This window comes from Telopea speciosissima, chromosome 5 (genome assembly GCF_018873765.1).
Source record: "Telopea speciosissima isolate NSW1024214 ecotype Mountain lineage chromosome 5, Tspe_v1, whole genome shotgun sequence".
Lineage (NCBI taxonomy): Eukaryota > Viridiplantae > Streptophyta > Magnoliopsida > Proteales > Proteaceae > Telopea > Telopea speciosissima.
In genome coordinates this window covers 65,538,776-65,550,925 of record NC_057920.1, presented here as the reverse complement: position 1 = coordinate 65,550,925, position 12,150 = coordinate 65,538,776, and the positions used below count along the sequence as shown (strand labels likewise).

Genomic DNA, 12,150 nt, shown 5'->3' with positions numbered 1-12,150 from the left:
TATGAGGATAGAGAATGCCACCAGGTCGTGTAATGCATGCCATCCTTGCATCTTAACACAGCCTCACAGGGTTGTGCGGAATGACCGCCGGACCCCTTGTAAATCTGGAAATGACTAGAGGTGTAATGGTCGTATTATATGTCTCTATGTCGAGATCACAAGAGCGGCGTGTTTGGGGCTTAGTTAGTAAGTTCGGGAACGGCAATTGAACGGGAACGGATACGACGGCAATTAAACGGACTAGACGGTAATAATACTTTTCAAAAATCAAGGCTTCATAAAACACATACGATAATAATACGGTACACATTTAATACAGGTATAATACGGCATAGACGACAATAATACTTTAAAAAAAAACAGACATATATTCATTATATAACATGCATTCATCTCCTAATAAACAAAATAATATCATGATTTTATGAACTAAAATAAACACAATAATATAATATGCTATATAACATCTCTAAGATTATCATTTAACATATCAAAATATCAATAATCTACAAGAAATGAATGTAGATTGTCTGAAAATGAGATGAGCAAGTTGATTACCTTATCATTAAATCATTCTTCCAACATTACATTTCTTATTATCTACAATGAGATAACCATATATTTTTAACCAGATGTGTTCTTGTGAAGGGGGATGAGTTCCCACTTCCCACTAATTAACCAACACAAGACAAGAGGGAGAGTTCCAGATATGGATCTCCACTGTACACATTAGCTACAAGAGACAGAAAAACAAGAACAAAATAAAATAGAGATTGAGCCGTTCTCGCCAATATCACACCAGATTCATTTGCTTCACTACCACCATCAAAGTTCAAAGACCAGAGAAACAAGAGGAGAGTACAAGACTTAAGTGCTGCTTTGTTGAACGGAGATGGAGAGGATGATTGGAGATGGAGGGCGGCTACTGTTGCCTGCTACGGTTGGATGTTCAATGCAAATCGAAAGGGACGAAAGGGAAAGTGAAATCGTTTCCCTAAATTCTAATCTTTTGGGTATTTTTTTTTATTTAAAAAAAAACGTATAATATGTATAATATGTGCATTATACGAGTATAATACTCGATCGATTAAAAAATACGTTTTTTTATAAAAATATGAAAAAATACGAAAACGAGAGTATTATACGTTTAAAAATTCGAGTACGCGTACGCGTATTTACTAACTAAGGTTTGGGGCGACCGGGTATGAGCGCCAACAACTGCAGTCTTCATACCAAACAGCCTCGCAAAACTCCTTCGCGGATTTTCTCTATCCTCTGCCCTAGACAGCTTTTACTTGTCGAGAGCATTGGTCTCAAACTCTCAAGTTGCAGAGCAGATGAAAGCAATGGAAATAGAAGCCGCGCTCTCCTCGGAAGAACCCTCCGTAAGTTCCTAGGCAGAACTAATTGCGCTTATAGTTGCATCTCCGAATGTTTAGTGTCCTGTTCAATAGAGTCTTAATTGGGAGAACTATAAGGGAATTAACAATCCAACTGGGTTTTTTGCAAAACCCTCCAGCTCTCAAATCCATCTCCTCAAAAGCCTCTAGAAATCAGAACCCTTTCGTTGTCTCTTACCTCATCAGCTCATGTGGGCTCTCACCCACAGCTGCCATCTCTGCATCTAAGAAGGTTGGTTTTGAATCCTCTGATAGACCAGACTCGGTTCTTACCCTTTTCAGAAACCATGGATTCACCGACGCCCAAATTTCCAGTCTAATTGGAAAGTGCCCACCATTGCTCTTGTCCAGTCCTACAAAGACCCTTCGGCCTAAACTTGAGTTCTTCCATTCGTTTGGCCTTTCGAGCCCTAACATTGCCAAAATCCTCTGCAGGGACTCAGGGGTCTTGCTCTATAGCTTAGAAAACAAAATCATCCCGGCTTTCAATTTCTTTAAAAGTTTAGTTGGGAGTGTGGAGAATGTTGTTCTTGTTCTAAAACGTTACCCTCGTCTCATCAAAGGCGATATACAGAATGTGGCTCGAAATATTGCACTCTTGAGAGAAAATGGAGTACTGGAGTCTAATATGGTGAGTTTACTAATTTACTTTCCCAGCACGATGGCACCTAAAAATGATCGGTTGAAAGAGATAGTTGAGGAGATTAAGCATATGGGTATTGATCCTTCAAAACACTCTTTTATTATTGCTCTCTTTGGGGTTACATCAATGAGCAAATCAACATGGAAGAAGAAATTGGAGGTTTATCGAAAGTGGGGTTTTTCTGAGAATGAGATTCTCATGGCATTTAGGAGGCACCCTTGGTTTATGAAACTGTCTCAGAAGAAGATAATGAGCCATATGGATTTCTTTGTTAACAAAATGGGTTGGGAACAAGCTGTTATCATCTCGTACCCACATCTTCTTGGGTATAGCTTGGAGAAGAGGATTCTTCCAAGGTGTTCAGTTTTACGAGTATTGATATTGAAAGGTCTGGTGAAGGAAGATCTTAAAATGGCACATCTGTTGACAAAAAGTGAGAAGAAATTCTTGGAGAACTTTGTGACCAAATATGAGAAAGAAGTTCCTCATCTCTTGGATTTATACAAAGGAAATATTAGTCTGCTAGGACTAGGATATGGAACTGAGGAAGTGTGGAAAGAACCTATTGCAAAATGACCAATTTTTTGAAATTTGACAAGTAGAACTAAATGTTTCGTTGTGTTATTGTCTTTCCTTGTTAACACTGTAGTCTCAATGGACCACAAATCCATCAATTGTTGAAATTCAAAAAATGATCAATTGTTTTTGAAATTCAACAAGTAGAACTAGATGTTTCTTTGTGTTATTCTCTTTCCTTCTTTAATACTGTAGTATCAATGGACCTCAAATCCATCAATTGTTGACAATAGAACTACTTTGTTGTGTATGAGAGAAATATTGATTTGTCTAAATTTGAGTGGACCTTTTACTATTTTCTAATAAGATGTCTTAAACTTGCTATGCTCAAAGCCTCAAGGTCTATATGGAGAATGTATACAAGCCTCAATAGATTTTTTTTTTTTTTTTTTTTGGGGGGGGGGGGGTTTGGGATGTTTGGTTGGTTGGTCTTGAAGTCCCAGGCACAATATTCTGATATTATGTGCAACTATTAAGTCATTGATTTAGTATAGATCTCTAGGTATTTGACTGTCCAGCTTCTAAGCCTTGAGTGAACTGTTTTGAGCTCTGCAGGGGAGGCACTTATATGTTGCATAGTCATTCTGGGGCGTGTGGTTACTTTGACTAGGGGCTAGTCTCAGATTTAGAGTTTAACTTCTTCACTCATAACCTTAGCATAGTTCGAGAACTTGCGAGATCTCGCCGAGTTTCTCGGTTTTTGGAAAAGCCAAGACGAGACTGCCTACGAGTCTCAAAAGTGCAATATCTCGGCGAGATCTCGGATCTCGGTGAGATCTCGGATCTCGGTTGGATCTCGGTTTCGACCCATTATTTTAACCCACCTACCACTTAAATACCTTACCTAATTTGACAAAACTCGACATATCTTGGGGAGATCCCGGTGAGATCTCGCCTCACCGGCGAGATCTCGACTCGTCTCGGTTTTTCCAAGAGTCGAGTTGGTACCGAGACCCGAGTTTTAGTACCTTGAACCTTAGAAGGTGAATAGCAAGTAAATTTTATGTAAAATTTGATTCTTGGGGCATTAAATTTGTGAAATTTGTTTTAGGATTTTTTTTTGGGAAGCACAGGGTGTCACTTTCTAAGTTTTTTATGCGTATTGATAGGTTCTCTTTTATTAAGAAGGCTCTTAATGTCAATGGTTTGATAACTTTTTATGTTAATTTGTGTAAGTGGGAAAAAAAGAGAAGAAAAAGGAAAACCTCCATGTGGTCTATTTGATTCTAAACTTGTGGTGCTGAAGCTGTAGTGTCTTTAGTGCTTAAAATTCATTTTTGGTGTATCTGGTTCTAAGCTTGCGGTACTGAAGCTGCAGTGTTTTACGTACCGAAAATTGATGCAGTTTCAGTTATACATATGCTTGTTATGGAATTGAACATTTGAAAAAAAAATTATATCCTAAAAATATGAGGAAGACCTAGAAGGATGATTATATCCATTCAAAGCCTTTTCTTTTTAATGAAGAGTTTTTGGTGTCACTGAAAATAACAGCCGGATTATAGCTTTGTCTTTCACAGAAATGCAGAAAATTCTCCCTTGACAAAGGAATTGGGGGAGGGAAGTAATCTAATTGGATGAATCATTGTGTGTTTTATGTCCCTTGTAGGTGGGAGAATGATCCTTGTAGATGGCTTGCTGCTTGAAGCATCTGCAAACAGAGAAGGGAACTGAATTCAAGGAACAGAACTGAAGTAGGTTTAAGTGTTTACTGCTCCCGGAAATGGAAAACGAAATCTTAGAGGAGTTCCTAAATGTAGATGTGGAGCTTCAAGAAGTGCAAGATCAGATAAAGAGATTGCTTGATCGACAAGAGAAGTTGTATGAGAGGCAATCTGAACTGAAGGCCCTGTTGGAAGAAGTTAAAACATCATCAAGCCCTTCCCATATCAGTGCTCCGGTTGCTTTACAGAATTGGTCAGGGGAATTTGAGTGGGATTCACGAGCTGATGATGTTAGGTTTAATGTTTTTGGCATCCCTGCATATCGTGCAAATCAGCGGGAGATCATAAATGCAGTCATGAGTGGAAGAGATGTTCTGGTTATAATGGCTGCAGGTGGTGGCAAGAGCCTCTGTTACCAACTTCCTGCAATTCTCCGTGATGGAGTTGCTCTTGTTGTCAGTCCTTTGCTATCTTTAATTTACGACCAGGTGATGGGGTTGACTGCTTTAAGCATCCCAGCATACATGTTGACATCAACTACAAACAAGGAAGATGAAAGGTTCATATACAAGGCCATTGAAAAAGGAGAAGGAGAGCTTAAGATACTTTATGTCACACCAGAAAAGATATCAAAAAGCAAGAGATTTATGTCAAAACTTGAGAAGTGCCATGATTCTGGTCGCCTATCCCTTATTTCAATTGATGAGGCTCATTGCTGTAGCCAGTGGGGTCATGATTTTCGTCCCGACTACAAGAACCTTGGTATCTTGAAGATTCAGTTTCCTAATGTTCCGTTGGTTGCTTTGACTGCAACTGCAACAAAGAGGGTCCAAACAGATCTGATTGAAATGCTGCACATCCCAAAATGCATTAAATTTGTCAGCACAGTCAACAGGCCTAATCTGTTTTATACGGTGCGGGATAAGTCTTCTGCTGGGAAGGTGGTCATTGATGCAATTGCAGAATTTATCAGAAGTTCATATCCAAATAATGAATCTGGGATAGTTTATTGCTTCTCCAGAAAGGAAAGTGAACAGGTTGCAGATGAGTTATTTCAACGGGGAATTTCAGCCGGTTACTATCATGCAGATATGGATGTTGATGCTCGTGCAAAAGTTCATATGCGGTGGAGTGATAACAAGTTGCAGGTTATAGTGTGTACGGTGGCCTTTGGTATGGGAATCAACAAGCCTGATGTCAGGTTTGTCATCCATCACAGCTTAAGTAAATCTATGGAGGCTTACTATCAGGAAAGTGGTCGGGCTGGACGAGATGGGCTTCCTTCTGATTGCCTACTCTATTTTAGGCCCGGTGATGTTCCTCGGCAGAGTTCGATGGTCTTTTATGAGAAATCTGGATTGCAAAATCTGTATGACATGGTGCGGTATTGCCAGTCTAAACGAGAATGCCGTCGGAGTTCTTTTTTCTGTCATTTTGCTGAGCCTTTACAGGACTGCAATGGGATGTGCGACAATTGTGCTTATGAACGTGAACTCAAGGAAGTGGATGTCACTAGTTATGCAAAAGTTCTAGTTTCTCTATTGTGTGACATAAAGAACAATGAGCAGAGGGTGACAATGTTGCAGCTGGTGGACAAGGTCAAGGTCAAGCATAAGGAATTAGGTTCTGATTTAAAGAGAGAGGAAATAGAGCAGCTCATTGTTCAGCTTATATTAGATCGTGTTTTGGAAGAAGAATATCAGCATACAGCTTATTCTACAAATGCTTATGTAACAACTGGACCACTTTGGAAGCAAATATTGGAAGGAAAGAAAACAATTATGCTTGATATTTCTGGCGCACAGAGAAGTAAAGCCGGCACCATGAAATCAGCCAAATGCAGTATATCATCATCAGGTGTGGAGATTAAGCTTGATGACCTTCGGAAGGAACTCTCTTCTGTCCATGGGGGAATATTCCCTCATGCAGTTTTGTCCACTCAACAGATCAGTATGTTGAGTTCCCAAAGACCGACTACCATTGAACAGTTGAAGAAGATAATTGGGAATTTGAAAACCGAGAAATATGGGACTAGAATTCTTGAACAAATTAAGCAATATATTGAGTCAGAGCAGCCTGACGGTGAATCACCATGTGAAGAAGCCAGTAGAAATAGAGCTAAGCAGTTGAAGACCAAAATGTCTGAGCAGCTTGATGGTGAATCACCACTGTACGAAGAAGGCAGTAAGAAAAGGGTTATGCAGTTGAAGACCAAAAGGTCTGACCAACCTAATAGTGAATCACCGAATGAAGAGGGAACTGGAAACAGAGCTAAGAAGTTGAAGAGCAAAAGGTGCATGGTTATTGTTGACAGCACTGATGATGAAGGATAATGGTACTAAAAAGTAACAGAACTGAAGTGTCCGAATATTGAGAACCATTTATGGTCTAGTTGTGGTAGCATGAATTGTAGGGGGTATTAAATCATTACCAGTAAATCTAAGTACTAGTATCCCATGCAAATCTTTTTCATCAGTTGTGCATTTATAGGGGAATAAGGTAAGGCCCTGTTTAAGTAGGGCCTTCAACCCGCTCGATTATTTAGTTTGCATTGGCAAATCCATACTGATTTTTCCTCTGCCTCAAAATTTTGATGGAGAATTTGAAATCCATAAATTAAGCATGAACTACTTACAAATCTATGTCTTATGCTTTTATTTAGTGCATACTGCTCTCTTATTCATATTTGGGCTATATGGCTCTACAGTTATCAAATTAACAAGCTTATGGATCTTACTTTTTCTTCAGACCTTTTTACCAGCTCAGGGAAACAATTTGTAGAGAGCACGAAGTGGAGAGAAGTGAGTGGGCCAACACAAATTGGGGAAAAGAGACAAAAAAAAAGACTCAGGGGAGAAGAAGAAGAAGAAGAAGAGTCATAGTTTTGAGAACCAGACAGTACCAACTGGTGAATCATAACGAATTTGAGAAAGTCCCTCTTTGCAGTCTCTGGTTTGATTCGACGACCCTAATACTACATTTCTACCCAATGATATAGTGTACATATGATTTGTTTGGTTCTCCCATGTCAAGTTGTCAACTCGACACTTAAGGAAACTACAAAAGAAATAGGTAGGTTCAGGTGGGGAATTGGGAGGGCAGGTCTGCCTATAACATTTCACTTGGCGGGACTTCGACGAACTAGTGGGTCCATGGGCGCTAGACCCTGAGGAAAATTTTTTGGGGACTATGTGATTACTAAAGTAAAATTCTTGTATAGGGTTTTGGTATAAAAATGTAGCAAGGAATCTTTCTTTGTAATCTAATCTGTGAGAGGTGTGAGGACGAGAGGCTGTAACCCTCCATTGATAGTGAAACAAATTTCATCTCACCGTAGATGTAGATAGTCTTGTTGAACTACATAAATCCTTATGTTCGATTGTGTGATTGTTGTTTCGATCAAATATTTTTTGCATCGTTTTAGGATTCATTTTCAACATTAACCCATTAGCATATTATTATGAAAACACCATTTGAATTAAGATACACGATAATCATACCATGAGCCTTTTTCTCCTGCCCATAGATTCATTAAAAAAAAAAAAACGTAAGGATTTCAATCTAATAAACATGATTTTAGAACTCAGAAATGGGCTATACAAAACCCCAGGTTGACTAGGACAATTCGGTCACATTCTGGCTATGTTATAAAAGAACTTGGGCAGCATAAGACAGCGGCATAAGACAGTATATTCACCATGGATCTCAAGTTGATTCAGCTATTCCGGTCCCAAATTATAAATGTTTATTTCTAATTAACCCAAATTGAAGGTGTGAATTTAAAATAGAACAGAAAACCAAAATCGAAACTGGCCATTTAAAACCGAGATGAAAAAATTCAGTCCAGCTTTTATTTTGAAAAGTGATATTTCATTTGGTTTCAATTTTAGACTCAAATCCATCTGTTTGAACTGAATTGAACCAAATAAAGTGTTACCCATAGAAATTGAACCGAATCTAAACCCTACAATCATGTGTTTTTGTTTTTTTGGAGACCTATATGAAATTAGCTACAATTGGTTTCTTTGCCAAGTTGTGAAAAATAAAGAATTGAAAGGTTCCAGATTTGACATTGTAAGACTGTATCTTTATGAAATCGTAATTTCTTTTCAAACTTTATTGGTTTCAACAGATTGTTGTCACTCAAACTGAATTTTTGAGAGCATACAAACCGAATGAAGTTGAACCGATTGATTCGGTTTCTGTTTTGAGGTTATGTAAATTATTCAATTTTGGTTCAGTTTGTACATATTGTATGCTGAATTGAACTAAAACTGAACCAAAAAATTTGAAACCAAACCAATTAACACCCTCAACCCAAATGATGTACGGCAAATGGAGTCTAGATCACCTACTGCCACACGTACAGCTACTATCTTTTTGCTTCCATAATTGCCCTTACATGCACTCTTACTAGAGTTGGACATCGGATTGGAATGACTGATCTTCATTTCGGCCGATTCTAGGATTTTGGTCATCGGATTACTAAATTGTCCGTTGTGAAGGCTAATTCTATGATGCCCTTCATCTCTCAAATACATCTCCTCAAAAGCCTCAAGAAATCAGAACCCTTTCGTGGTCTCTTACCTCATCCGCTCATGTGGGCTCTCACCCGCAGCTGCCGTCTCTGCATCTAAGAAGGTTGGTTTTGAATCCTCTGATAGACCAGATTCCGTTATTACCCTATTCAGAAACCATGGATTCACCGACGCCCAAATTTCCAGTCTGGTTGGAAAGTGCCCATCATTGCTCGTGTCCAGTCCTACAAAGACCCTTCGGGCTAAACTTGAGTACTTCCATTCGTTTGGCCTTTCGAGCCCTAACATTGCCAAAATCCTCTACAGGGACCCAGGGTTCTTGTTCTCTAGTTTAGAAAACAGAATCATCCCTGCATTAAATTTCTTCAAAAGTTTAGTTGGGAGTGTAGAGAATGTTGTTATTGTTCTAAAACATGAAGCTCGTCTCATCAAATGTGATATTCAGAATGTGGTTCGAAATATTGCAATCTTGAGAGAAAATGGAGTACTGGAGTCTAATATCGTGAATTTACTAATTTACTTTCCCAGCACGATGACACCTAAAAATGATCGGTTGAAAGAGATAGTTGAGGAGATTAAGCAAATGGGTATTGATCCTTCAAAATACTTGTTAATTATTGCTCTCCATGGGCTTACATCAATGAGCAAATCAACTTGGAAGCAGAAATTGGAGGCTTATCGAAAGTGGGGTTTTTCTGAGAATGAGATTCTCATAGCATTTAGGAGGTACCCTTGGTTTATGAAACAGTCTGAGAAGAAGATAATGAGCCATATGGATTTCTTTGTTAACAAAATGGGTTGGGAACGAGCTGTTCTCATCTCGTACCCGTACCTTCTTGGGCTTAGCTCGGAGAAGAGGACTCTTCCAAGGTGTTCAGTTTTACGAGTATTGATATTGAAAGGTCTGGTGAAGGGAGATCTTAAAATGGGAGGTCTGTTGAAAGAAAGTGAGAAGCATTTCTTGGAGAAGTTTGTGACAAAATACGAGAAAGAAGTTCCTCAACTCTTGGATTTATACAAAGGGAATATTAGTCTGCTAGGATTAGGATATGGAACTGACGAAGTGTGGAAAGAACCTATTGTAAAATGATCAATGTTTTTGAAATTCGACAAATAGATATAAATGTTTCCTTGTGTTATTCCCTTTCTTGGTTAACTCTTTAGTCTCAGTGGACCTCAAATCCATCAATTGTTGACAATACAACTACTTTGTTGTTTCTGAGAGAAATATTGATTTGTTTAATATGAATGGACCTATTACTATTTTCTAGTAGGATGTCTTAAACTTGGTAAGCTCAAAGCCTCAAGGTCTATATGAAGACTGTATAGAAGCAGCCTCAATAGATTTTTTTTTTTTTATTTGTTTTTTTTTGGGGTGGGGGGTGGGGGGGTATGGTTGGCTGGTCTTGAAGTCTTAGGCACAATATTCTGTTATTGTGTGCAACTATTGAGGTCATTGATTTAGTATAGATCTCTAGGAACTTGACTGTCTAGGGTGAACTGTTTTGAGCTCAGCAGGGAGGCACTTGTCTGTTAGTCATTCTGGTGCGTGTGGTTACTTTGAGTAGGGGCTAGTCCCAGATTTAGAGTTTAAGTTCATTACTCAAAACTTTAGAAGGTGAATAGCAAGTGAATTTTATGTAAAATTTGATTTTTGGGCCATTAAATTTGTTAAGTTTATGATGTCACTTTTTACGCAGTTTATCTGTATTGATAGGTTCTTTTTTATTAAGAAGGCTCTTAATGTCAATGATTTGATAATTTTTTTGTCAATTTGTGTAAGCGGAAAAAAAGAGAAGGATAGAGAAAACCTCCTTGTGGTGTATTTGGTTCTAAACTTGTGGTGCTGAAGCTGTAGTGTCTTTTTTTCCCCACTACGGCCGCCCCGCGGGGGGGGGGGGGGAAGGGAGAGGAAGGATGCCTTTATGGCACAAATGTGAAACAGGAGAGTCAATCCCATGACCTCTTGGGGGCATGCACTCAACTGGCAAGCCACTGACCAACCGAGCAAGCGGGCTGTTCACGAAGCTGTAGTGTCTTAGTACTGAAAATTTATTTTGGTTGTAAACTTGCGGTGCTGAAGCAGTAGTGTTTTTAACACTGGAAATAGATGCAGTTTCAGTTATACATATGCTTGTTATGGAATTGTACTTTTGAAAACAATTATAGGGCAAGAGAACGCTGCCCGGGCCTCTAGCCTGCACACACTCGCTGCCCAATGGGAGTGCATGCACAAGCATCGATTTGGGTGGGATTTCCGTCTTTCCTTAGGGACAGGGCAGTACTGTGTCTAGGCGCAGGAGCCACGCTGGCCACACGACCAGGTAGCGTTCTTTTCTCCAAAATTATATCCTAGAAATATGAGGAAGACCTAGAAGGATGATTATATATCCATTCAAAGCCTTTTCTTTTTAATGAATTTTAGAATTTATCTAACATTAGTAATTTTTGAAATCATGGATTTAAGTTACTTTTTTTAGGGCAGATTTATATTTTTGATTTGAATGGACCAAGTATCGTCTGGTGGGATGTCTTAAAATCAGTGAGTTTGGTTACCTCTCTTTGAGAATATATGGACATTGTTCAGACTGGTACAAATCAGTATCCATCAGTTGGCTGCTCTAGTTAATGGTTGTTTTCAGAGTTTACTACAAACAAACGGAGAAAAGTTCCTTTCGATGTGTTTGATGATTAGTTTTTGGTCACTGAAAATAACAGCCGGATTATACCTTTGTCTTTCCTAGAAATGCAGAAAATTCTCCCTAGACAAAGGAATAGAGGGAGGGGAGGAACCTAATTGGATGAATCATTCTGTGTTTTGTGTCCCTTGTAGGTGGGAGAATGATCCTTGTTAAGTGAAATAACAAATTTCTAGGAGATGGCTTGCTGCTTGATGCATCTGCAAACCGAAAAGGGAACTGAATTGAAGTAACAGAACTGAAGTGTCTGAATATGGAGAGCCATTTGTAGTCTAGTTGTGATAGCATGAATCCTAGGGGGTATTAAATCATTAACAGTAAATCTAAGTACTAGTATCCCTTATAAATCTTTTTCATCAGTTGTACATTTATAGGGGAATGAGCTAAGGCCCTGTTTTTCAACCCAAAAGGAAAAAAAAAAAAGAAGGAAAAGTTAAGTCTATGTTTGGATTTAAGGATTTAAGGAGTTAGCAACCATTAAATCAAAGAGAATTGCAAAATCTTTTATATTGAATTCTGTAAAGATATATGCTTTATTATATTATTCTCCCCCCCCCCCCCCCCGGTTTGTTTTTTTCTCTCTATAGCATGTATATTGATGAAGCTAAATTTTTTTAATCACCAAAGAGT

General features: G+C 38.7%; 3 protein-coding genes across 4 annotated transcripts; all 3 read left to right on the top strand.

The window, feature by feature from the left end:
• The first annotated feature begins 1,204 nt into the window (after window positions 1-1,204).
• On the top strand, window positions 1,205-2,619 carry LOC122663288. The gene is made up of 2 exons (XM_043858972.1): window positions 1,205-1,385; window positions 1,520-2,619. The coding sequence occupies exons 1-2, from the start codon at window positions 1,205-1,207 to the stop codon at window positions 2,617-2,619; spliced, it is 1,281 nt and encodes a 426-aa protein (XP_043714907.1).
• Window positions 2,620-4,319: 1,700 nt separating this feature from the next.
• On the top strand, window positions 4,320-6,623 carry LOC122661791 (ATP-dependent DNA helicase Q-like 2). 2 transcript variants are annotated; one of them, XM_043857299.1, is made up of 2 exons: window positions 4,320-5,906; window positions 5,951-6,216. In XM_043857299.1, the coding sequence occupies exons 1-2, from the start codon at window positions 4,343-4,345 to the stop codon at window positions 6,070-6,072; spliced, it is 1,686 nt and encodes a 561-aa protein (XP_043713234.1). In that variant the 5' UTR covers window positions 4,320-4,342; the 3' UTR covers window positions 6,073-6,216. The 2 variants fall into 2 exon arrangements, with proteins under 2 accessions (XP_043713234.1, XP_043713232.1); XM_043857297.1 differs by having other exon boundaries at window positions 4,320-6,623.
• A 2,178-nt stretch (window positions 6,624-8,801) lies between these two features.
• LOC122663287 lies at window positions 8,802-10,060 on the top strand (the record flags this gene model as incomplete). Its single annotated transcript, XM_043858971.1, has 1 exon — window positions 8,802-10,060. A coding segment is annotated over one exon (1,110 nt), but the record flags the coding sequence as incomplete, so codon positions are not given.
• Window positions 10,061-12,150: the final 2,090 nt, after the last annotated feature.